A 26,991-nucleotide genomic window follows, 5' to 3' on the forward strand; every position below is an offset into this window, starting at 1 on the left:
CACCCCCGGCTGCTATAGTCTCATTATGGGTGCCGCAAACCTGCCAGTACTCTCTTCACAGTGGAATATGGACAACACAGAAACAAAGGCCTGAGTTAACCCCCACAAGTAAATGCAGTTGATAAATTTGAAGAGAGATGTTTTGCAGCAGATAAAGGTGAACTTGTGAAATCCTGCAGGTTGAAAGCCCTGTATTTTTAGGATGTGCAGAAAACCACAGTAGCTGTTTCGGGTATACCGCGAMTAAGAGCAGATAAGAGAGAGCCCTTAAGTAAGTTTTCAAGTGCCCCAAAGTTTCAGAAGCCAGGATTCAAAACTTTAGAAAAATCAACTAGATAAATTTAGACTTTTTCCTCAGCAAAGTTTGTTGTGTAGCAGAGAGTTCCTTCCCACAAGGTACATGTGCTCACTATTCTTCCTAAGTAAGCTGTGTTGAAATAATTGGGAATTAAAAAATACATATATTCTGAAGGGAGTCACATGCCATGCTGTAAAATGCAGAGAGCTTACAGGTAATTCCTTCTTTGACCCAGCACAGATATATTCCCCTTCCCAGGAACTGAGGCAAGTTTCTCGGTCTATACCCAGAGGATGAATTCAGAGTGTCCCAGTGCAAAGACCGAAGGTGGAGGCTGTCCCAGACAGAACAGCTGGGYCAGGAGAAAGCACCTCTCTCAGCTCCAGCTGTGCTAGTGCAGCAGGTGACCTTGTCGCCTCCCCTCCATCCCCCTTGTCAGGAGCTATCGTCCCCATGGTGTGCAGGGGAACCCTTCCTGGGAGCGCTCCTGGCTGCGCCGAGCAAAATCAGCAAGRCTGGCTGATGGGTCTGTTGACAAAACTTGAAGGGTTCCTGTTAATACAGCTGATTTTGCCAGAAGTGCATCAGCCTGTAGGAGGTGCTCCATCTGGCCATGGTGGTGACCTCTGGGCAGAGCTAGCAAGGACTGCTGTGGGGCAATAATCCCAATGTGGCTTGATCTGCTGTGGGCGGTATATTCAAGCAAGAGGGTGGTGAAAAGCAACTAAGCCATTTCTGACAACAGGACATCAAGGAATCTTCTGCCATCACAAGAAATTTCACATCTTGTCTGCAAGTTGTGTCTCTGCAGTTCAGCGAGGCACAAAGGAATCCTCCCGCTAATCAAAAAAAAATATATAACTGCTTCCCAATAAGCCACTACACTTGGGGGAAAGAAAAGTTTACAAATACACCCGCTTAATTACATACAACTTGTATTTTCCTTTCACTTCTCCAGGCTGAACATAGCCAGCATGCCCTTAAAAAGGCACATTAAAATTAAAAAATTAATACTAATTCGTCAAACAGAAACAAACTCAGAGAAGAAGTCAACTGTTCCAGAGAAAACTCAGAATAATTGATCCCATTTTGCTGGAAAAAAAAGAATTTCTTGTAAACATTTCACCATTTCTCAAATGCAACCCCCCCCCCCCCACACACACACAATTGAGACTTTGAATTCTAGTGCTAAACTGACACTTTACAGGTTCTAGAAGAAACACATAGCCACTGTTTCTTGGATAATCTCATGTTAATTTGAGAAAAAAGAATCACCCAAACATATTTGCAGGCATTTTCCAGCAAGATATTGCCAGTTGCACACAAACACCTCCCTACTTTTTGGTAGTGTTTTAAAAATGTAAATCTGTATGAGCTGCAGTGTTCATACCTTGTTCAAAAAAAATGGGGATTTTTTTTCTAGAAAGATGGGAGAGTAGTGATAGAAACAGGGAGATCATTTTGATCCTGCACAGAAAACATACTGCCACATAAAAGCAGAAATAATATCCTAATATGACTTTTTAGGCAGCCTTGTTCAAAACATAAATAAGAAAGAAATCCCACTTAAAGAGGGAAAGTGCTGCAGTGAGAGTAGAAAGGAGAGCAGACTGGTGAGCCTAACCGAGCAGGCAGTGCTGCTGGGGCCTAGACCACAGCGCTGCAGCCAGGCAGCAGCTACAGGAAAACCAGACCCACCGGCCCTCGCAGCTTCGCCATGACGAGTACAAGCCCCAGGTGAGAGCCCTGGCTAGTGACAGCACGGCACGCAGTCTCACGGCAAGTCTTAAGTGGTAACAGCCAGCCACAATTTAAAGTGACTCGCGTACATCTACAAAGCAGACGTGCACCAGGCCGAAAGCGGGTATTTCCGTGGCCAGCGCCAGCGGGGATTAGGCCCTCTACGAGGCTCACGTGAGCAGAGCTGGGCTGCCCTGGGACCCCTCCGCGATAACAAGGCTGGGCAGTTGCTGTGGAGCCTCTGGAGCTGCTCCACGAAAGCCCAGTGCTAGAAAGGGCCAGATGAGCAGAAATAATTGGTAGACCTGCATGAACAGGGGTTCCCAGCCAACTGGAAGATCACTACAATAATAAAGACCAGCTCGACCCGAAAGACTGTGGCTGGGCTCTGCAAATCACCCAGGTCTGAGCTCTTTTCCTTTCTGTAGTGGCCAAACTACTCCAGCCACTAGCAGCCAGCATGAGACAGCACTTTGTCACATAAGAGTTGACGATGTCTTTATCAAGTAGTAACACTTACTTCAATACCTAAACARCCATTTCCTTGCCTCATTATGAAACAGGCAAAAATAGAGACCTGGGGCCAATGAAAGAAATGTCACACACTCCAGTTTTCTGTTTGACTGAGCAGGAGAGAGACACACATTTTTCTGCTGTTAGCAACACTCTGCAAAGCAGACTTTCAAAGGAGAAAAAGCATGAAGACATAGGTTAGGCTGGAGTGCTGAAAAGGGATGCAGCAGTGATTAAGGCAAAAAGCTTTACATGGTCACAGTAGAGGGGCGAGAACACGTTTGCCCCCAAACCCCAGCTGTCTTAGGCAGGAGGCTAACCTATGGCAAAAGGGACTCTTTACACAGAGAGGGGCACCAGTGCTCATTTCTGACAGTTCTAAAAGGATGGCAAAGAAAATCCGTTTTGGCTTGGGTCAGSGCTTGTGCTGTCAGTGTACTGCTTACTTTTGCAAATATTCATTATAATCTTCCATTTTGACTTTGCTTGACACCCCAGTGACATGGGTCTCATCGTAGACTGTGGTTTATATGGTTTTGCCTATAAACAGAAAGCTGGGCCTGATTATGAGTCAAGACTTCTTGACTTCTATGATCCTCCACAGCAACAAACTGGAAATTATGTAACAGCTTCACTTCTGTTTTTAAGATATCAAAGCTCTCATTGAATTAAACAAGCAAATACAATCAATTCACCATCCTCCAGCTACAAAATCTGACATTGTAGTCAATGGTCTTCAGGCTGGTGAGGTATTAACTCTGCAACAGAGTTTCTGCATTTGCAACCCATGAGTGCTGGTAGATGTTACAATACCTGGGTAAGGAGTTTGGCCTCTGTACTTCAGAAGTCAGTTTGGAGTTAATATACATAAACCAGACAGTTCTGCTAAAATGGTCAGTTGTGAAATATAGCTAACGCTGCCATTTTCCTCTGTGAGTTTCAGAATTAACAAGCCCCCAGAGAGTGAAAASAAACAGTTCATCCTTCCCAAATGTTTTGTTTCAGGCTGCAGGCAGGATCAGAAAGACAATACATCTTATCAATGCTTACTGGTTTTATATTTCAAAAATTTTCTTCACAACCATGAAGGTCAGAAATCATGAAGATGAAGGGAGCTTATCTGAAAATCTTAGGCTGCCCCAAAGAAGTCCCAGTGCCGAACATACCACTTTCCTCCAAATCCCAACCACTCACCTTCCATATTCATAGCAGTCCTCCCATTGTGAGCCAGTTTACTAATCCATGAGAAAATTAATCCAGCAGTTAAAACAGATGATTCACTGCTGGGTTACTGAGTAGAGGAGGGGGTACAAGGCATCTCTTTTCAGCATCAGGAAACTATCAGACTAGTTCAGATGCATATGGGACCATGGGCAAATACGATACCAAAAAACCTGGAGCCTGGAGTATTATTTTAAGAAACATCTGCAGCAAATACAGAGTATGCCAAGTCTCAACTGTCTGGCATTTACACTTAGACTCCGATCCAAGGATATGGCTTGTATATCCAATATGGTTGCTAAAGCAGCAGATTTGTAAACACAAACCTCCTTCAGAATGAGACACTTGAGTTTCCACCAAAACCCTTGCAGGAATTACATTTCTCTTTCAAATACAAAACAGACTCAGTAACCCTGGCAGGATGAAGATTTGGTAGCAGAAGAAGACTGCCTAGACACCATCTGTTTGCTAAAGATTTCTTTAGCGACTTACTCATTCTGTAGCTCAGAACTGGTTATTTCCATGAGTTTTGGTGAAAATCACCAGTGAGTAAGTAATTCAAGTTAATCAAAAAGTAGTTTTGTCTCACTATGAAAGTTCTGCTCCATTTTAGTCTTAAATATTCAGTGATTAGAAAAATTCATGTGTGTGTGGGGGGGGTATATTTATATGTATTTATTTACATATTTATATATGTATGTGCATAATAAACATAAGGTAAGAGCCAGGAATGTAAAACAATAGAAAATGTAAAAAAAAAAAATTATCTCAGTGGCTTCTATTACAAGTGCTATGGCATAAGAAATGGAAAATGATTAAGTCAATTTATCACATCCAAATATTACATGATCCAATCAGTTGTTCTAATTGCTGCTGGACATTTAAAGCTGCCTGGTTACTCTTGAGAACAGATCCTTCAGGGTGCACTGCAGTCTAAGGGAACAGTAAACTTGGTTTTCCGGATACAATTTCTCAATGGGCTTTAACAGATGTAAGAGGAAGTTGCTGCCAAAAGATGYAGTCCCACTCTTCTCCCCACCCTGGTGACCCACTCCCATCATCTCCCCTATGTCAGAGGTGATGAGCACAACACGTGTTGAGCACAAGTCAAATGAGGTAGCTGACCTGACTGACAACTTTTTGTTCTTTCAGGGTTATTTTTCAGTCAAATCAGCAGCCTGATTCAACTCTGCTGCCTTTGGTGGCAGCTATACAGCCTTAAGTCAGCTGGCATCAGCAGTGACACTGAACCCACATACAAATGAAATAGTTTTGTCAGCCCTTCTTTGGCACATAAATAGTCTGTTTCCCAATTCCACTGCCCTAGGACTCTTGAGTAAAGACATTCAGGAAGGAATAGTAACTTTTGTCACTGGCATGTGCTGTCAATCTAGTATCAGAAATGTCTGCATCTTAGCTCACAGCAGGGAAAAAAAGATGATTTCCTACAATAGCCTTTATCTCACACTGTTTGTCTCATGGCTTGCCAGCACCAAGAGTTTTACTTCAGGCTAAGTCTGATGGATGCCAAGTGACTTCTTTCAACATTGCTAACAGCAAAAAAAAAACAAAACAAAACAGAGGTTCAATTTTAGTGACCAATGACCAGTGACTTTAGTGGGAAAGCAGCTGCTGCAACTGAACTAGTACATACATGCTGAGATATTTGCACAACTGCGAATAGACAGACTGACAGAAAAACAAATCCAGGACTGACTGCCCTTACACTGCAAGCTCTCTGAAGCAAAGGCCATTACTCTCTCTGCAATAGCATAGTGCTGAGTACATACATTCTGACTATGGCCTTTGAATGAAGTAATACAGTCCTGTCATTAAGGTGAGAGAACACATTTTTTGTCCTGGCTTTTGCAGAAAACAGTGTTGGTGATAAAATCCTTCCCCCAGGACAAGCTCAGATGCCCTGTACTTGCTCATAGGGATGCATTCCCACTGTAGATGTCCAGCCTCCAGAAGTGAGCAGACTACAGCCTAAGCAGTCTCTTCAATCACTAGCTCTCCTGCTGAGAGGTCTAAAGAGTGTCAGCTAATGCCACTAGCCCCAGCTGGACTAGGACAGGGTTGAGGTTTACAGTCTGGAGGAAGAGAAAAACACATCCAAAACCCAATACCTTGAGCCATCCAGGCCCCAGGAGTCTCCAGCTCATCCTGCCCAGTGACACAACGCAGCTGTGTCTTATTCAGAGCTGGAACCCAACCAGGCCTCTTTCAGTACACACCGAATTTTCGAAAGCAGATAACAGTCGTAYGTCAGCACCTCATATCCCGCAGCAACACGCACAACTCTCTGCTCTACTCAGTCTTCCAAATGCAGAAAGTTGCCTCAGGAAATATTCTACATTATCCAGACTCCTATACCATGCCTGTCACTGGGGTATCTGAGTACCTGATGAAGCCCTTCCAAATCTCAAGTTGTCATGCACATTTAGTTGCAAAGTTTCATTTGTCTGTTTTTAAATTAGCTGGAGCAGTAACGGATTTCCACATAAGGCAGATACTCTGTAGTCCGGGCTGGGTGTCTCCCTGCCCCGCTGTTAACAGGCTCCACGCACGTTCTAGGAATCGTCCTGCCCTGAAGCAAAAGAAGCCATCTCCTTCCAGTAAATGACTTGCACAGATAGGGCTGAAGAATTGAAACATAACTGCCCCCAGGAAAGGAGTTGTTTCTCACTTGATAGCACAGCGTGGGGAATTTTTTTAAGTCATGTAATCTAATACTGATAGGAAACGACAYTAGTCTTTTTTTTTTTTTCACCTCTTCTAAACTGTTGGCACAGCAGAGAGCAGCGTCAGCCACTTTAGGAAGTACTGAAATTCTCTCTCTCTGTCTCTCTCTTTCTTACTCAAGGGGAATAAAACCAACACAAAAATCCCTCTTGTTTTCTTCTCTTTTTTTAAATCAACACTACAGTGAACAACTTACAATATTGAAAGCCAGCAGCATTCTCTCAAAATCATCTAACACACCCTTTCATGTGGTTTCATTTGAACCTCTGTCTATCCAGACAGTATCAGTAAAAGGCAATAACAGTTATTCATATTTGTGATTGATTATGTCTTTCCTAATTCTTCATTTTTCACTTCTCCACAGATTACAAGTATATTTATGGGAACAAAAGGCAAACTGTAACCAGGTTGATTTCCTACTGATAGGGACTTCCTTCTCTGCCTCCCCAAAACAGAAAGACGTTATCTTTCTTCTTCCCCTTTGCCCTTCACTGGCTCCTGTTTCAGAAAACCTCATCCAGCATTCTATTTACTGGAGAATATTAGGGTGAAAAAAACTACAAAATGTACCTCATCTTTTTTTTAAAAGTTTATGAAGTGAATTYCTTCTTGACTCTAGCAGGCTACTACTTAAGATTAACACTATTTTAGCACAAACACCCCTAAATATAATTACTCCCAAGGCTACATGGCCCACGTAAAAAAAAAAAATCCAATGCCTCCACGACCTTCTGCAGCAAAACAAAAATGAAACACACGTAGGCTACATGCTAGTTAAAAGAGGTACTAAAGTTTTTATATACTAAAATGCTGAAGAGAGCACACCTCAAAAGAAAGAAAGCAAATCATGTAATACCTGAAAGTAATCTGTGATGAAGGATCCAAGTTCACTCTTCAGCAGCCGTCTGCAGACAGAAGGAACACATCCATGAAGAAACAGCCATTGCTGGTCACTTCTTACAGGCATATCCACACTTCACTACCAGTCAACCCCAAGACACATGAGTATATATGAACGTGTCATTTTGGCCACAGCTAAATTTCGTTTACATCTAAGCATACATTGTACTAATGCCAGCAGAGGCTATACTCAAATTATGAAGAAATGAAATAACTTCCCTGAAGTCTTCTATTTATAAGCCATACATCTAGAACAAGCAAGAAAAACTGACCCCCTGAATTCACAGAGAGCTGGAAAGAGAATTTAAAGTCTTTATTTAGTTTGAAATTCATCATTTTTTCTAATTTTCCTTTAAACAAAGCTGCCTTTCATTTCACTGTGAAAAGCGTATCTCCCTAATGTTATACTTCCTTTTCTCTTGAAGTAGAAGGTAGGAGGATAAGGAGAGGAGCAAAGAAGTAAACATGCAAGCAGAAGTTGTAGCTTCCCCGTGACTATCATATTAAAAAAACAAAACAAAACAAAACACGTTTTTCAAGAAGCAATTGTAGAAATTGAACAAGAGGCATGTTGAATACATGCAGGCAGAAGCCACTTTTAACAAATATTTCTGATTAGAAACTGTTGATTTTAAATCAGGCTACATTAAAAGTTTTCAACTCTGATATGTATTTATAGTTCAAAATTCTGATATAAAAATCAGGACTGATTTAAATTAGAAGTAGTATTAAAAAAGATCTCAAAAAGTTCAGAGCATCTGCACTTTCAGCTGTCAGTGACTGTGACTGGAGCTGGTAATTCTGCCTCAAATTTAAAAGTTGCCTAATACTTTCCACTGCAAAGCATTGCATTTTTGCTCTTTAAGAGTTTTGCTTTTCACCAAGGAGAAGTACAATCATGAGTGTTTGAAAATGCTATTTGAGTCAGGGACGCATCCAAGTCTCAGGCTGCATTCTTGCTAACAGACTACACCATTTTTTTTTCTAATCTTTGGTGAAAGTAGATTTTGGCAACAACCTTCCTCTCTAAACATTTTGTAAAACTTCTACATTCATTCACATGGAAATATGTTTTTATTCGTTCTCTCTCATAGCAGTTATATTTACACTGTCCRCCTCATAGCACATTTCTCCTTTTATGAGATGGCTAACCTAGATGAGTCTTTGGGGGCCTGTTTGTGAGAARCATTTCCACTAGCTTCAGCTGAATCTTGAGGGGTTTTGGTCAATTAATTCACATATCCATGGGAGGATTTGGGTCTATTGAGTAGACCATCTACCCTTTCAACTGAAGGCTTTCACTCCAGAGAGAATGTCAGTGGCCTCCCACTGGTTGTGGCCAGGTCACCTCCTGCTTCCTGGGAGTCCATCTCTCAGTGGCATTTCTGACATTTCCTCTTGCTGCGACAACTGACTTTGAGAGCAGCAAAAAAAAAAAAAAAAAAAAAAAAGTATCCAGTGAGATGATGGTATCAAATCACAGCAGGATGAAAACTTTGTGGCAGCAATCCAAAGCAAAATGTTACCACCTGCTCATCTCCTGGTCTTGTCATTACTAACCTAATTTAAAACTCTTCCGCATTCCCACCATCAAATAATTAAGCACTGTGAAGAATCTGTAATTTGCTTAAGGTACTGCATTTGCTAACTTCCATAGATGATCTAAATGGAGAAATATAAAGCAGGAAAATGCACCAGCTCAATCTCATGGTACACAAAAGCTGGCCTTCTGACAGGTCTGGCCTTTTGCCAAGTGTCAAGCTAGACATTTACCTGGTGCATGCAGAACTGACATTTTGTTGGAAGCTGTATCAAGAATCACAGGTGCAAAGCTGCAAATGTGTGTACATACATACATGCAGATGCATGTCCTTTGCTCCTCAGACTGATATTAATGAGCTACGTGAATGTTGAAGTAGCCTATTTAGGGAATGACATTTTGAGATGCAACTAATGCTCAGGGCACCTGTAGAACATTAATCATTTATTTCAAGGTGAGTGCTTCCAAGTGCTGCTTGTGAGTGCCTGTATCTGGAAGAGCGCATTTCCCTTCCCACCATGAGAACTGTTCACAAAGCTTACAAATTTTACAAGGAATTTCCTGTTCTTCACTCAGTTCTTGACAGACTAGATTGATTTCAGTAACCAACATGAAGAGAGCATGGTCCAGCCACTGGGTCAAGTCCAGTCAGCAAGGCTACTCTGTCTGGCGAACTGCCTCCCCGTCTCCAGAGAAGAGAGAGAATGGCTACTAAGGCACAGCTTACTGCTCCAGCAACTAAACTTTCTCCAAGCCTGTTAAGAGCTGGTATTACCTCCCATGTGAGCGAGAGCACAAGCAAAGTGCTCTAGTGCCCTCTGCGATGTTTCCCTCTGCCTGTATCAGAGGCAAGAGCAGCTCAGGACAGTCAGCATATGACTCCGAAAGCTGCCTAGCAGTGAGTGCCAGTTCTTCCTCAGAGGAGGAAGAGGAAGACAGGGGAAATGGGAGACCTCTGGCAGCATGCAGTAACACTCAATGCCCAGTGTCTCCCATGCAAGAGTGGGAAGGAGCACCTGCTTGCACAGGGGAGGCAAAGCAGGCTGCAGCAGCCACTGCAGGGAGCCACAGCCTGAGAGATCAGCGACAAAACCCAAATCCAGTCTCCAAGTCTGTGAAAGGGTTGTGGATCAGGGTATTTTCGAAGGCTTAAGACATTCGTTTTTCCTTTCACATACAGAAATCTTCACCTCACTGAGAATTAGACTGCTGCAAGTACTGAAATSTAACCTGAGAACTTCTGACTTGAGTACACTAAGATGCTGTTGAAGCACAAGACCCTGCCCTCACTCAGCTTTCAAAAGGAATTTTACAAAACTTTCACCTTTGGGCCTAGATCAAGTAGGAGAGAGTCTCACACTCTGCAAGCTGCATTTATTTTGAAAGTAGGGAAAGGGGTAATTTAGACTGCTGCTTATTAAGTGCTCAACCTGAATAGCCATTTGAACTTTAACCATAACTTGGCACACAGCTAAACTGCAGCAAGGATTGGGGGCAGAGGGTTCCATATAAAAGAGGAAGTTGAGACCTATATGACGACATTCAAGATGAATGAATACGGATTCGTGGGAAAGAGATGGAGGAGGAACTGCCCTCATGAGCTCTGTCAACACTCCTCTTAGCACCACTTGGAACCAAGGCATGAATAAATTGCTCTTTATCTACTCCGTAGTCCTATCTATTGCTAACCAAACTTTCCAAATAATCACAATGAAACCACAGAAAAACAGAAGACCTGCTWAAAAAAAAAAAAAAGGTGATACTTGTAATCATCACCATCAGCAGTTAGTACCTGTTTGTTAGACTTCTAGTTTTTTAATCTTCAGGGTTCATATTTTCAGGTCTTGCTCCACAATCATCACATGAAGATTAAGTTTTTTTTATGGAAATGCTTTTTTTGCTGTGTTTTTAAACACTCCATGATTCTGGGAAGCTTGTCTTTAGAAAAGACATGTTACTGCCATAACTGATAAAAGTGTGAAAAGTCAGCCAGAAGGGGCAAATTCCCTAGGAGGGGACAAAATCCTTTCAATTCAAGTAAATACACACCCTGTCTTTTTCAAAGCTACACATCCATGTAAGTCAGAGAAACATTATCCAAGAGCTTAGTCCCATGCCATTCATCCTACTTAGTGGCAAAAGAGAAGGAAGTTAGCTTGAAACTGCAAAGCTGTGCTTAAGTTTGCTTCTACCCATTCTCCTCCCACCAATGTCCTCTAACTACTGTTCTATAGGGGAACAAAAACAAACAAACATCAAACAACCAGCAACAAAAATCCCTTTTTCATGCAATTCAGCGACCTACCTGATATTTTCATTGAGGGTGTAAAGTTCATTGTTCTGCAAGCCTCCCCCTTTGAACACATTTATCACTGCTGTTTGAACACTGTCAAAAAAAAGTAAGACAGTACAGCATCCATAAATAACACCTGCCAGGATGATTTAACACAGAGAGCAATGTGAGCTAGCTGCCAAAAGCTGAGTGGTTATAATGGGGTGGAGAGGTTAATTGCACTTAAATACTTCCACTTTTTCTCCCCTGCAAATTATCACTCTTATTTACCTACATCTCTCACAGGAGACAAAGCAGAACCAATGTTAAGCTGGGCCTAGAGTAAGCAAGGGAAAGTTGTTATAGGGACACTGYTCACAGAGAACACACTTGCACAGAGTGTATCTTTAACGTGACTGTTTAGCTGATCTTTGCTAGGTCCTGCAGAGCTAGTTGCTAAAAGAAGACATAGATTTTTGGCATTATCTGGCAAACATATCATATTGCATTATCAAGTGATGTTAGCAGGACTAGCCAAACTTCTCTACCTGCAGTATTTGGCAGGATCCTTGCTATGCTGGAACAAATTCTGTAGCCAGCATCACTTCAGTCAGACCCAATTTTAAGACCAGTTAATGCTTGTAAAATGTGGTAACAGCTGTTGGAAGATCTTCTAATTAATACTTTTCTGACCAGCACAGAGAAAGTTATAAAGTGAGAGTACACAAGATGGCTTAGCAGGTGTAAAAGCTTGCTGCAGCCAACAAGAGGTGGTGTCATACTCCTATAAGGTGCTCCCTTCTGTGGGTCAGTTATGGTACTTGTCGAATGCTTCACTGATCTCAGTTTACTACCCTGGCACAAAACTTTTTTGATGTTTCTACTGGGCTACTTGTGTGTGACATTAGCAAGCTGAGCTAGGTCAGCAAGAGAGAGGAGYCTGCAGAGTACAGGGCTGGTGCAAGGTAGCAGAAGAAAAGGTGCGAACATCCACTTTTGGCAGCAACAAGCCATTAAATCAACTCAGGATATTTCACGCTTCATCCTACAAGTCATTTTTCCAGTATTCATTGTGGCATGACATGTACTGCAGACAGGACTTGACTATCAATAAGAAACATTGGTAGAAGCCACAAACTTCATAGTTGTCAAAGCAACTTGATTGTGATAAAAGCTTCACAATATGCAAACAAATGCCTGATACATTAAGAAATTAACCTTTGTTACATTACTAGCAACGTGTTTTCCTTAACTGGTACTGAAGAAGTGTAACTGTTAACATAAAGCAATTCTGGTTTATTTCAAGACAGTATCTCTGAACAAYGTTAGCCAAAAACAAGGCTAAATGTTACTAGGTCTAATTATGTCACCTCTGCAGGGGCTCTTCCATACAGACAAAGCTTGGGCATGCCAAAAATTCATTCATACTCATAAACAGATAAGTTTAGCCATAAATGGTACAAGGTATCAAAGATCAGACCTTATCTGGTCATTACCGAGGGGCTGTTACACACAGACAGAGCTCAAGTGAACAGGTCCTGCTCACCTGTTCCACGCAGAGTTGGAGCTCAGCTGCAAAGCCTGCCGGGTTGCTTGGAAACGTGGCAAGTCGCTGAGCACAGGGGAGCTCATGAAACGAGGTCTGGGCCTTCTGAACGAACCCATCTTGTACAACTGCAGAGCAAAGGATGGAGCCAGGGTGAACCCCCCAGTCATAGAGTCAGATGGACTGGAGCAGGGCTGTCAGAAAGCCTCTTCTCTTGAAGATCCAAGTGTCAATCTCAAGGACATCAATAGGTCTTCAAATTCTGCAGTAGCCTGCAGCAAAAGCAAAGAGTCAGTCTCTGACCAGCAGTTCCCCRTCACTTCAAGTTGCAACACAGACTCACATTCAAAACAATTAAAGGATTGAAACAATCCTGTGAACTGAAGAGAAAGGAAGAGTGCGAGACAGAAAAATATCCTATCCCGCAAACAAAAAATTTGGGCAACCCTTCAAGAGCTCTTCAACAGCAGCCCACTCTTCCATCCTGTCTCTTAAAGAACCGCCCGATGCAGCCAGCGAGGAAAACAAGCACAGTCTCTCTTTCCACTTCATTTAGCAGAGGTGCTAGAACAGAGGTGCCTAAACTCTTCTGCTGGAGGCACTTTACAAATACCTTTAAATATAGTCAGCCCTTCAGACTGTATAAAATGGGAGGGGAAACTGGAGAGAGAGAAAAGAAACTATTTCACCAGAAAGCAGAAAGGGACAAAAGATGAACAACAGGATAAAAGATGAAGAGATGAACACAATACCCTTTTTGAGAAGCATTGCGCAAGGGAATAAAACCCTCTAACTATCTGTCCCTCACAAAAAGGATGCAACAAGGAGCTTCTGCAAAAAAGGTCTGACAAGGAGATATCTTGAGAGTAAGCAGGACTGTTATGTTTATTTTTCCCTCTACAGAACAAGAAGAAATTGCTTGACCAAATATAAAATGCCTGTACTTTCCCCTCTGATCATCATCTTCATATAGATGAATATGCAGCCCTGAGTAAACCACAGAAACAGCAGAAGTTAGAATGGGTTTGGATAAAAACCACAGAAACTCTGGCAAAGTTTCTGAACTTCGAAGTCTTCCCACTTCAGAGGAATACAGGCTGTAGATGTAGTTGGCAGTTTGGAGAATGGAGACATGGGAGAAAAGAGAGCGGAAAAGAAAAACAAACAAAAAAGTTGTATAACTGAACAGCACATAGAAGATGTAAAGCAAAATCTTCTCTTTGACCGCATCTTCAGAATGAGGTAAAAAGAGACACGATCAGCCAAAGAAATGCTGTGCATCTGCACAGTGCGCCTAATTGGACTAGTTCTCAGCTTCAGGAAAGTCTTCCCACTCCCTAAACCATAATTAACTCTTTTACAAGTATGAGAACAACTTTATTCCTCCTGAGTTGCCCTGCTTTACGCTGGGCTCAGCTCATCACCCTGCCTCCACTTCTGCTTGTCACAGTCTGACCCGAAGCGCGAGGAAGCTCTCCGCTCCACCAGACACCACAGGCCCCGCGCTGAGGGAACCTGAACCAGCAGAAGGACCAGATTCGAGCTAAAAGCAATAAAACAGAAGCCCTGCTGTTGAGGGAGATTTATTGCAAGCAAAGATGAATTGAGCTATGACTAGAGAGAAACGGGTTCATTTCAAGGTTTCCCAAACCGTGATGCATAAGGGCATGGGGGGCAGCTTCCCACTCCCTTCAAAAGACGCATGTGGGGACTGCCCCAGYCCTTAAGGCTTCTCACAGATCTATGTGCCTGAAAGCCAGGGAAATAACCACCATTCACTTCATTTGTTAGGCACTGACACATGTGGTGCTATCATTCTCTGTGTTATTCAAGAAATAAATACAGTTGTCACCCTGCACATACACAGGTTGAATACAGTTTGGATAGATCTTTGTGGATCTGGAACATCACTGCAAGTGCAACTATTTTTCTGACAACTCTTTGCCATCTTTAGAAATGACAAAGCACAGGTAATCTTTCACCAGGTGAGCTGAGCTTTGACAGGCGTTACTTGAAGGAGCAGCAGACTACAAATTCTGTGGCTGCTCTGTTCCAGTTAAAAAAAAAAATCTTGATTCCTACAAATTAACACTAAATACCAACAGTACAAGCAAATCAGCACTGTCTTTTGTGTGCAGTTTCAAATAACATTCGTTTCATTTTACATTGCCCACACATTTGCAATCTGCCAGTGATTTCTGTATTGGCAATTCTAACCACATTCRAAATTGTTAGCAGAAAAAAGCTACAGCACCTTGGAGAGCTGAGCGCAGACTTTTCTCATAACATACCAAAAGGTGTTTGGGAGGCAAAGAATAAGTATAAATTAAATGGATGTTTCTGCTGTGAAACAAGTAATTGTGCCAATATTTGTCATCTATAAGTTCCACAGCTGACAGCATGCTGAGCTGAAAGAGGGTCACTTGCCCCAGTGGTGCAGTAAAATTTCCATTTCTAAAATTTTTGTGCAGGGAAAACAGTATATATTTTTCAGAGCTATATAATGCGATGTAAGAATTACTTTAGATCGGGTGTAGGCATTTAACAGTCTTAGAAAGCAGTGGTTAGGATGCCTGTGCTAGCCTACAATCCCCCTCCTATCACTGTTCCAGGTGGTATAAGTGTTAAAACCCTGCATATAAGTATTCCTAACCCTAGCAAAGCCACAGTGAAAGCACTTTACATTTATAAAGCTGCACTTCAGTTAAAAAAAAAAAAAAAAAAAAAAAAAAAAAACACGTTGCAATTCAGAGCTATGTTAATTTGAAAGGTGAAAGCTTAAATTCAGAAGTACAAACCAGGGTAAAAATCTCTGGGGCCTTACTGTATACATCGTTAAAGTTTGTGTAGGAAATTCTTTGGCCTGTTTTGTGTGAGAGGTAAAACAATACAATCACGAAGGTTTTTTCTGAGTTTGATCCATGGATTAACGAGACTAATTCCACAGCAACAGAACTATGGGATACACAGGGCCCCATGGCAAATTTCCTGAATGCCTCTTACTAAAAGAACGCGCTTGTTTTCCTCACGGAAACACGCACGTTGTTTTCCTTAACCTCTGTAAAAGTCACCCAGACAGATAATAACAAGTTCTAATCTGTGCAGAGAAGATAAGGCATCYCCTCTTCCCCCTTTTCCCCCCAGCTCCACAGTCTGCAATTCTGTGTTATTGTCAGGTAAACTTTATTCTAGGTTCTCATCAGGAATTTAAGAAAAGCTCTTCTGCTTTAGGGGCAGATCCAGAGTCTGATTTCCATTTCTTCAGGATTCAAAGATGCAAATCTCTCCTACGTTACCTAAAATGGTGACTGTTAAATAGCAGGAATAGTAAATAAACTGTTACTTTGAATGCAGGCTGGCCATGAAATTTTATCCAWATATAACTGACTGTCACGCTATCAGAACTGGAAATGCCAAAGTCTGTGAGAAAGACCATCCTCTCCCTGTGCCCACAGCCTACTCCTACTGTTTTCAGAGCTTCATAAAGCCAGAAGTGAGAGTGTTTACTAGAAAACAGACTTTCAGCACAGAAGTTTTACATTTTGCAGACCCTGTGCATCTGAGCATACAGCACAGCACCAAAGCCAGATCCCTACCCTCATGCACTTTCTCTGCAATCACTGCCAAAGAACTGCATCTCCCACACTTCTATCAGACCAGACAGCAACAAGCTTCCACTGAAAGTTTTCCCAAAACGTCACCCTTGTAAATACTGCTTCATCTTCACAGGAAATTTGCATTAGCAGTTTACTGGCAATGTCCATGTTGTGCATTCTGCAATGTGCAATTTATTGGCTTTTTGCTGAGAGAAACTCCCTGTGGTGAGAGAGGCATTAATGTATTTATAGGTTAGTAAGAAGTCCTCATGGTATTTGGGCTATTCTAGCTACTGGGAATTCATAATAATTAACAAAATGCTGAGTATAACAAGATTATAATTGTTCCTCTTCAGTTTGCTCTGAAAACAATTAAAAAATTATGCAGAAAGATTCAGAAACAGCTATTCTTCTCCTAGAAGCCTTCAGTCTGAACTCCCCCCCACATACTCTCTCCCATTCCTAAGATTAAAATATTTCAGAAGACTGTAAAATAAAATCTACATCTAATAATTACATTCCTATTACTTATCACCCATAGAACTAGAAAAAGCTTTACAGAGAAGCAATTATTAATTCTCCCCAGAGAAGGTAGACACTGGGATGTGCAATGTTCTAGCCACTAGGCTACAGTCTCTCACTATTGATTATGAAAGGTCTGAGGACCTGCAGACTGAGGTGCAGCAACTGTGTAAGAGATACAAGCCACACCAAGGTATTCTCGCTGCCCCATAGYCTAAATGCTGTAAGCATACTTAAATAGCATCACAGCGTCTCAAACTACATGAAAACCACATGGCAGTGATATGTCCTAAAAGATTCTCCACTATCCTCATCTCATTTAATGACCCAACATGCTTTTTTAGACATGAAGTTTGTCATAAGTCAGAGAGACATGTATTGTTCTTCCTTCCCTTCCAGCTGAGGACAAGACCCCTGGTCTTTCTTTTCACTCATCCTTGCTTATCATCTCAAAACCCAGCTACTAAAACCCTCTAAATCTTTAACAGGGTCCATGTGTCATCTACGTAAAACCTAGGTATTCAGGTGAGCACATAGTTCAGAGCTGGACATCAATGTTCTAACCTGGGGCAGCAAAGTAAGATGATGAGCTTAATCTGACAACGATGTAACTTCATTCGTTTGCAATTCATTACATCTGAGAAAACACTTTTTGGATTATTTTGAATCTTTAAAGAGAGGAATCAAGCAAGGAGACAAGCCTTTTTCCAACACACACACACACAGACACAGGCATACATAAAAATATTACAGTGATCGAACTGGGAATTTTTATCAATTGTTTTCCATTAGCCACAAAAGYCAACAGAGAGATCATTATAAAAAGATTTAACAAAAAGATATTTTCCACCCAATACACCAAAATACATCTGACTGCCCGGAGGAAAAGAAAGATCAGGCAAAATACCTAGTTCTTTCTCTACTGAAGAAAGAATAACCCAAAGAAAAGGTTGGCAGCACTTCCTCCAAATTATGCATTTTCTTGATAATACCAGGCCAAAAAAAAAGAAAAAAACATGGCAACTAAGACTTAACACAAGAACAGACCATATTTGTCTTTGTTCACTTTAAATTTCCTTTGATGCCTTTTCTACAAGAGTCAGAGCAACAGCTGCTCCTGAAAGTGATGGGGYAGCACAAACTACAAACTGATTTTGCTTCTTATAGAATAACTAGCACCAACACTACTTCACACCAAATTCACACAAAAAAGCTCAAGTCAAAACGCAACTTTAAACCAGATGGCAAGGAAGGGAAGGGGAGAGGGGAGGAATCACAGGAGCCTCTATTCATCCYAACAAAAATTTCACAGTTCTCCTCAAATGTAGCAGCAGAGAATGACAGTCTATCCAGATATAAGTAATGTTTTGTCATTTGAACTATCTTAGAGGTAGAAAAGCAGCCCCTTCTTGAAGATACCCACTCACCCATTTTCCTTTCCTTTATATGCTCTGTACAATTGTGACACTGATGATCTATGATCTTAAAATAAACRAACTGGGTACTGCAACACACATCAGAGTCTGTTGTAATGACTTGAGGTGTGGAAGAATCAGAATTTAAGAAAAATTCCCCACTATACTAGATCAACAGATCCACAATGGAGCAGTTTCATCCCACCTCAGACACAAAAAAGTATGCAGAGAACGGTCTAGATTCTTGTTAGCTGCTTCTTCCTCCAGCCCAGTAAATCTTCAACAAAGTATGCAATTGGCAAAATCCTTGATTTGAGTTCAGCTGATAAGATCCCAAGACAACACTATTTCTGACACAAATCCCTCATTTATTCTCTACGCAGACATACTAACAAGTGAGCAAGCAGCCCACAACCTGTACCTTCAGGTCTTTTAGTTCATCAAAACTATACATGCAAGTGCATGAACTCAGTTTATATTTTAAGAAAACACAGACTGCATTTGCTGCAACAATTTAAATTTACAATACATTTGGTTACTCTTCCAGCACCCAATTGCTTAGTCTCTTAAAAATAAAAACCAAACAAGTTTTGCTTTTCAGAAGGAGAGAAGATAAGCAAATCAAGATTTATTCAATAGCTAAAAAAGTTCCTTTCTGGACAACACTGATCAAAAGATGTGTCTTAGACATCTCAGAGGCTATTGAAAGCAAAGTCTCAAAAATTGTTTTTGAAGGCAGCCTGGGGCTCAGTCTCAAGGTATGGGAGTTTTCTGACCTACACCCTCATCCTTACCTGCCTTCACACCTTTAGAAATCTGACTCATGAAAAATTTAGTGCTTAATCCACAGCTCATCAAAAGCAATAGGAATCTAACCACTGATCGTACTGGTTTGGATCAAACTCTGAAAAAGCAAGACAAAGTGCAGGTATTTTCTCATGTCAGCAGCCCCTCACATACAGAGCAATATGGATGTGACGATGAGTTACTCTTCATACGCTTATGCTAGCACCAGGAGCACAGCCCATGCTCAGAGACATTTTCAGTTCAGGCAGGTAAACAGGAGTGTGCAAGACCAGCCTTCAGGTCTGACAATCTCATCAGTAGGACTGATTCAAGTTGCAGCCTTTACAAGACAGCTTTTCCCACCCACATATTAATGCCACTTGTTTCTGAAATCCCAGTGACAAAACCAGATGAGCTCACAAATTTTGCAAGCAGAAACTCTCTGGTTAAGGTATGATCAAGGATCGGCAGACCAGGAACACAGGCAGTGGCCATGTCCCTACTCCCCAGCACAAGGACAGGATCCAGGCTGGAAAAAGGAAAGTGTTTGCTGCCAAGATCTTGCTGGGCTGTGCCCGAGCTGCTGTGCCATGGGCAAATACAGGTTGGTCCCTCAAGCTTTCAGTGCAGGTTACACACCAGTTGGCAGATGCAGGACTTCAGCCGGCCAAAGCACACAACCCGCAGCCCCACCACACGCTGCCCGCTGGCCCACCCTGGATGGCCGAAGGGTGTGCAGTGCCGAGCATGGCCAGAGGTGCCTGTCCCACATGGGGCACCTGCCCACCCCATGCCGCCAGCCTACCCGCTCCCTGCCACACCATGCACATCCCCCTGGGAAAGCCCTGAGGCACCCCAGGCAGGCCCAGTCCCAGGTGAACAGGCCCCCCGGCCCTGCAAAATGTGCCTCCTTTCATCAAGGGCTTTCAGAGGATTTTTAATAAGGAGAGTGAAAATCATTATTTTTCTTGCTGAGGAGATGTGGCTGCAAAGCCAGTGAAGCGCCTCACCCAGGTCTTCTACCTCCCAAGCCAAGATCCTATTCAGCAAAGGAAAATATCCCTCTGAACTCTTTTAATGAAGCTTTTCASAGTCATAGAGAAAAATGATTCTTCTGATCTAACTCTTCTTTCCAAAGCTGGTTCAATACCAGAAGGTCCAATTTTTTTTTATTATTATTTTTTTGCTAGGCCACAACTGGCAGCAACTTGGAGCCCCATAAATAGTCTGGAGGTATTCTACTGGCCTCACCTCTCTTTAATTAAACTTAAAGGTTTTAACTACAAAGCATGTAAAAGAAGTGCATCTACAGAATATGAGAATACACTCCTCCTAGTAGTAAGTGTCGACCCTCTGGTATGGGCCCATGTGTCTGACAATTTTACTGCTACCATTTAACTCCCCAAGACAAGACCTCACTTTCCCTATCCTCCTATTACATAAACACATCCACAAATGTGAGCCCAGGGTTCCTGCCTTCCTCCTCCCTCTTCCATATATTCCCTTTCTCAGATTGGACCCACATCATATCTGTATTCACAATATATCCCAAACAAACTCACTAACAGAAAAATCTAACTTGGCTTTGACAACAGAGCCATCCATGCAACATTTGAAAAGAAACCCAGTGGTTTCCACTCAGTTATGCTTTGAGTTCTTGAGGTTAAAGCAAACCTGAAACTCAAAGTGAAACTCTGGTAAGAGTGAGAGGAAATATATGAGAAATGGAGGGGAAAAAACCTTTGCTTATTATATCCCACCATGGTTTGAGAAGCTCTCTGTAATCCAAAGACCATTGCAGCCCCTTTGGAGTTTAGAGCCTGTCAGAAATAAGCATATTTCACATCTACATAAATGATAGTATGATTCCTTATAAAAAAGTTTAAGAAAAGTTATGGCACAGAGCAAGTCGGTTCAGCGTGAGATAAAGAAACAAAGTCAAAATAAAGAACATAGAAAAAGAAATATTTTGTAAYGCAGGAATGGCATCTAAGACAACAAAGTTATTTTGGTCTCTGCCACAGATCTCCTGTGTTAGTTTAAAAACATTAATTACTTCTTTGGACTCCCAAGATTCAAAAATGGAGAAAATTGTTAAGGCCACTAAAAGGCTCCACTTGTTGGTAAAACACCTTGAAATGCTTGAGTGGAAAATAGCAAAGAACACCTCATTATAATCACTTAGCTGATCAGTATGAAGGTAGAGACAAAATTAAATTAGATGCATTAACAACTGATTTAATCTGGTTGAAGACAAATTGTATTTCCCGTATAAGCAACGATCACACCAAAGATCTGTTTATGAAAGGCAAGATGCAAAAACATAGCAGAGTTTCAGAAGCATAATACTGATGGACTGGGTTGGGACTTAAATAATACACTTACCTCTTTGGTTCAGTAAGAACCACATCCACAGGAAAAGAGGAAGGACTAAGAGGGGAAAACAGAGACGATCTATATCACCATTTTCTGATTAACTGAAAGCATTAGGGGTCTTTTAGATATTATATCAAGTTCTATCCATGACAGCTACAGTCAATAAGCTCAGTGCAACGCTGTCCTAATCCATGGCAGCCCAGATTCCTGAAGCAGCAAGCTTACCTGCATCCCTCTGTGGAGATTCACCCATCAAGATGCAGCCAGCTTCAGAAAGCAGAGTTAAAATCACCATTGCTTTATCTCCAATTCTACAGAGAGGCTTTACTCAAGCTATTACACTCTAAAACCCACAACTAATTTCATGGCAAAGTAGTACTCTAAGGAACTCAGGCCCCAAAGCTGCCTGCGAGTTCTGCCCTGTTCTTATATTCCCAGGCCTACAAGCCTTTAACTGTGTTGATTAGCAGAAAGACTTTCAATCAGCACAGCTGTACTGGAACAACCCATGGCATGAAAACATTTATATCAGAAACAAGATGACACACACATGAACAGTTATTTCCTTCCACTGGTGGGAACAGCATTTAGTAGATGCACTAATAAGTACATTCCTACTGGAGCAAAATAGGCCAGGAATGTATCACTTGAATGACACAAGTATGAGTAAGCCATCAACCTTTTTGCTGTAGAAAAGGCTTTAAGATTTAATTGACAAAGGTACTTTCAAACCCAGAAAACAACTTTTAGCAGCTTCAACTTGTTTTCAATAACTCCCCAATGACACCAGTAGCAACTGCTGCAAAATTCAGAAAATATGTGTATTAATTAATTCAAAGCATACTACAATGTACATTGAACAGTTTGTAAAGATCACAGCAGTTTTGCTTAGCATATGGAGAGGTTGTTGGGTTGTATTTAAAAGGAATAAAAAAAAGCAGCTGTTCAGCTCATATTCAATAGTTACGTGAACAGCAGAACTATAACAGGTCTGATTTCTCACATCATGTTCCCTTCTGAATTTTACATATGCAGGAGTAGATAAACTCACACTAGAGCCCTCCCTTCAGCATGGCCCCCAAAAAAGTTTTCACAAAACTCAGAGAAACTACCCTTTTCGACCTGTCCTTCCTTGGTCAAATGTGGTGAAATACACTAACCAATTCTAAAAGCTATTAGAGGGGGACAGATAAAGGAGAGCCACAGCAATTCTTTCTCTAAGAAACCAGGCAGAAGGTCACCAATTTAAAAAAAGAGATGGGGTGGGGGGAGAACACAGATTCAGAAGCAAAAGAAASGAAAGCATGCAAGATAAACTTCATCAGGACCAAATAAAAAGTCAGCAACTGCAATTATTTTCAGAACTATCTATACTGCAACTAGAATGACAATCTATCGTATCATYTTTGTGCTTTCTTGCACTTCACACTTTTATCTTGTGTGTTTTTTTGTTTTTGTTTTCACATTTCCTATTGTTATTATTAAAAATAGAAGTACATCTCACATTTTTAACCCTTGGGCTACAAAACACAAAGATAAGTAGACTGTTTACACATCAAAGCCCAACCTCAGCCAGCTCTAATACCACTGGATTTTTGCTGAGGTCTTCAGTGCAATCTTCTATCATCCGAGTTACACTTAGCCCCATCTCATGTAGTAAGAATGGGCTGTTATCCCCTACCGAATAAGCTCTTGAACCCAGCAAATACTTAGTTGAAGTATATTTATGCTTGAATTCCCATTAGCGGAAAYAGTGAGTACAACAGGCCATATTTTTATGGAAAAAAAAAACATGAAAACCACAGGCGCCTAGACAAGTCACATATGATTGAAAATGTGAGTTAAAAAAAGATACACTTTGAGTTCTTTTTATTTACCTGCTACTTCTAAGCCCTGGTTCAAGGCAATTTAAGTCACAGCCCTCCACTCCTTCCATAAGAATGGAAGCTGCATCTGTTTATTTCTCAAATAGAGGTTAAGTATCTCACCTACTCTGCAGCTTTGGTTACTGGAAATTTAAGACATTGAAATTCTTCCAATAGGAAYTGAGAAGAGATAGTAAATGCCATCTATGGCCCAGCTGAGCTTTGAAGTTGAACCCTGGAGTCTTATCAAAGTCTGAGCTGATATCAGTTCATAAACACACTGCATAAAATTAGAGAGAATCTTATCTTGAGGGCTGAAGACAAATGTGATACACAGGTTTTTTAAACTCTGCTGTAAAGCTGCTAAAAGGAAACTGGTCCTAAACTGACTTAGCAAAAAAACCTCTCATATAGACTTGCCTGTTTGAACTCCACTGCGCATCCTTGGCACTGAGCAGGGACCATCAACGTGGAATCCAGCACAATATACTGGACTGGACTTGGTAAGAACTAAGTATTTCAGTCAGAGATTCAGGACATCTCCATCGTGGACAATCACAGAATAATCTACCTGTAGAAAAGTTTCTTCCTTAGTGTCACCAAAAAGCAGCTGTTTTTTGACACAAGTACAAGGGTTTATTTGCCTCCCTCAGGTATGTTATAGAAGTCCATGGCTTTATAAAGCTCACTCAAACCTTAGCAACAAATGCCATACATTGACTATGAGCTATGTATCAAGAGTGTACACTGTCTTGGATTACTGCGAAATTTTTATTTATGTGGAACGTCAAGTTGCCTTTTTCTTGTGTTATGGAACAGTAAAAGAATCATGTTTACTTTCTTCAGCTCAATACTTTCATAGCACTTTTAAGTTTATGAATCTCCTACATGTTACAACTAAAACAAAAGTCGCAGACTTATTGCAGAAATCTCTGAGTGTTCTTCACCTATGTGACAGGGAAATCATAATGGTCTCTCCTGACTGTAAAATATATAAATAACGTTGACAGGGTAAATTGAGTCTAAACAGACTTTCTTAAAATGCAAGTGCTTTCACATAGTGATTCTCTACTTAGCAATGTAGAAATCCCATTAGATCTGGGTTGCTACCACAGATCGTATGCTCAAACCTAACATCCTTCACATGGCTGTAAAATAGCTGGCATAACTTTACTGCACATATTTTCAGCTATAGGTCACTTTCTGTTGCCAAAATGCTAACAAAGCTCTTCACAGGAGTCAGAGGACAGCATTTTACCCCTAGTGTTATAGTCTCAAAAGGCTTAAGGAAAGTCAGCGTATCAAAACAGCATTTATGTCATGTCTCACTGGTCTATCTATACCATCAAGGACTACTGCACAGTTGGACTGTAGCTTTTGCATTAGAAAAAAACTGTACAGTCTACGAATCAGTTTCTGTGTCTAGCTTCACCATGAAATAAGATCTACGGGTATACACATTAAATACACATGCACACACAGCACTATATGCAACATGTAAACAGCTCTTGCACACTGATCCAGGTACTGATGAGTTCTGCATAACTGAAACCTTTCATACCACAAAATTACAGCATTGTCTATAAATATGCTCAGCACTTGCTGCTGACAAACAAAAAATCCCTCGAGTTGAGACAGCCTGCTTACATGAACAAATCATCATATGACTGGAAAAGGCAGAGAAAAATATCTGTGTTTTAGACTATTCATTTCAGTGCAGACAGGCAGGAGCTGCGCCCGCTGGGGTCACTGCTGGCACAACCTGCAGCCCCGAGTGATGTCCCACAGAGGAGAAGGTGGCAGGGGACAGGCTTGGCTGTTGAAGGAGCCAAAAAGTAGATTTTGTCCACGAAAATGGAAAGCTCAGTAAATATCCCCAGCGCATGGAGGCTCCTAGTGCTTTTGAGGGGACCAGGAAAGGGATGAGCCTGGCGAGGCCACCGGAGTGACAACCGAGGGGAAGAGAGAGAAAGGGACAGAGCTGCACTTCACTATTTTAAACAGGCGGCCTGCAACTCACGGGGCTTTTGTCTCCTCTCGTAGCGGGCTACATGCTAATTCGATTTATTTAGAAAAAGACGGGGAAAAAATCTCTTTCCCTTCACCACCGGTTTCAGAATTATTGTGCCTCCTGGGGGGAAGGATTAGACTGAGACATTTGGTTTGGAAATGACTCACTCGGCAGCTCTATGGAGCCGGAGGGTCTATTTTTAATATTTTTACATGGAGAACTTACTCAGGTTTTACGCCTCGCTTTCCCTCGGCGGCACCGAGCCGGCGCAGCCCCCCGCAAGGCGCCCCCCGCTAAAGCGCTCCTCTGCGCGGCCGCGGGACCCCCGGCCGCCAGCATCCCCGCCGGGCGCCGCTGCCTCCGCGGGCGCGGCAGCCGCGCACCTCCGCGGCCGAAAGCCCCGCGGCCGCCGCCTCCCCCCGCCGGCTGCGGCGGAGCCCCCCACGCTCAGCCCGGCGCCCGCAGCGCCTCTCACTCACCGCCGCCAGCCGGGAGGGCGGACGGGCGGGCGGCCAGGGCGGGCTGCTGCGCGCTGCTGCGCGCCGCCCCGCGCCGCTCCGCGCTGCCCCGCGCCGCTCCGCGCCGCCCCGGACTGACGGACGTGCCGCCTCTTCGCCGCGATCTGGCGAAACTTGCCACCAGCCGGGCAGGCTTCCGCGCCTCCTGGCTCCCGGCCAGCCTTCGCTTTCACAGTCTGCCTTTTGCTGGCTCCTCCCAGCAGAGACAAAAGGCGCCGCGCCGGGACGGGACGCGCCGCGCCGGGCGAGGGGGGCGGCGGGGCTGTGCTCGCCGCGGCCCCCCAGCTCCGCGGGGCGCCCTGCGGGAGGGCGCAGAGCCCGCTCCGGCGGAGTCAGGAAGTTTCGAGGTCTTCCGACCTTCGGAGAGAGCGAGGGACGGACGGCAAGGGATGGAGGCGGCGTGGCGGCCTCCCGGGGGCCCGGCGCTGCCCCGCGCCGCTCGCCCGGGCGCCCCGAGGCGCTGCCCGCGGAGCGGCCCCGCGGGCCAGTCCCGCTACTCGCCCGCCCGCAGACCGGGCGCGGGACGGCGTGGAGATGCCCTGAAGACGTGGAGTTGGCCCAAACGCCGAGCTACGGATAAAGAAACTGGCCGTTACGGCCAATTAGGCGTGCAGCGCGGGCGAAGTGGAGGTGCCGTTTAAAGCTAGGGCTTGGTTTATTTTAGTCTTACGGTCCAAGGTTCTTCTGGCAGCCGCAGCCCCGTGCAGTTTGCTCCCTTCAGCTGTAAACAGTTTGCAGCAGGTATCGGACAGGAAACTGCTGAAAAATTTGCGTGTAATTCAGGGTCCTGAAGGAGATTAAAAAAGCTACAATTAGATGCAATCAGCAAACATTTGCATGCAATGTGTAACTCAGTCGCGCTGGCTTTTGGAGAGCTGCTCATTAATTTAAGCTACTGAGATTTTTAAGCTTTTGAAGGAGCCAGACCAAATTTGTAAAACAGTGTCATTTTTGCTAACTGCTAAAGAGGCTTTTGTTAATTAGTTAGCACACTTGTACTGCTAACACTGGCTAACCCAAAGCACTAGTTGTTAAGAGAACTCAAATCATAACTTTACAACTGCGTTACGTCTGATTTTACAATCAGAAAAAGCTCATGCTACTCTGGAACCAGGATATTAATCCAT

At 42.7% G+C, this 26,991-nt stretch overlaps 1 protein-coding gene across 1 annotated transcript in view; it reads right to left on the minus strand.

The window, feature by feature from the left end:
• Positions 1 to 12,945, minus strand: part of PRR5L (proline rich 5 like) — a 37,607-nt gene extending 24,662 nt beyond the window's left edge. Inside the window, exons 1-3 of the mRNA XM_026055594.1 lie at positions 12,776 to 12,945; positions 11,263 to 11,343; positions 7,374 to 7,422 (exon numbers count right to left, since the gene is read on the minus strand). Coding sequence (XP_025911379.1) covers positions 7,374 to 7,422; positions 11,263 to 11,343; positions 12,776 to 12,945 — 300 coding nt within the window. The remainder of the gene's footprint in view (positions 1 to 7,373; positions 7,423 to 11,262; positions 11,344 to 12,775) is intronic.
• Between the last annotated feature and the right edge of the window lie 14,046 nt (positions 12,946 to 26,991).

This window comes from Apteryx rowi, unplaced genomic scaffold (assembly GCF_003343035.1).
Source record: "Apteryx rowi isolate R43461 unplaced genomic scaffold, aptRow1 scaffold_124, whole genome shotgun sequence".
NCBI classification, from domain to species: Eukaryota; Metazoa; Chordata; class Aves; order Apterygiformes; family Apterygidae; genus Apteryx; species Apteryx rowi.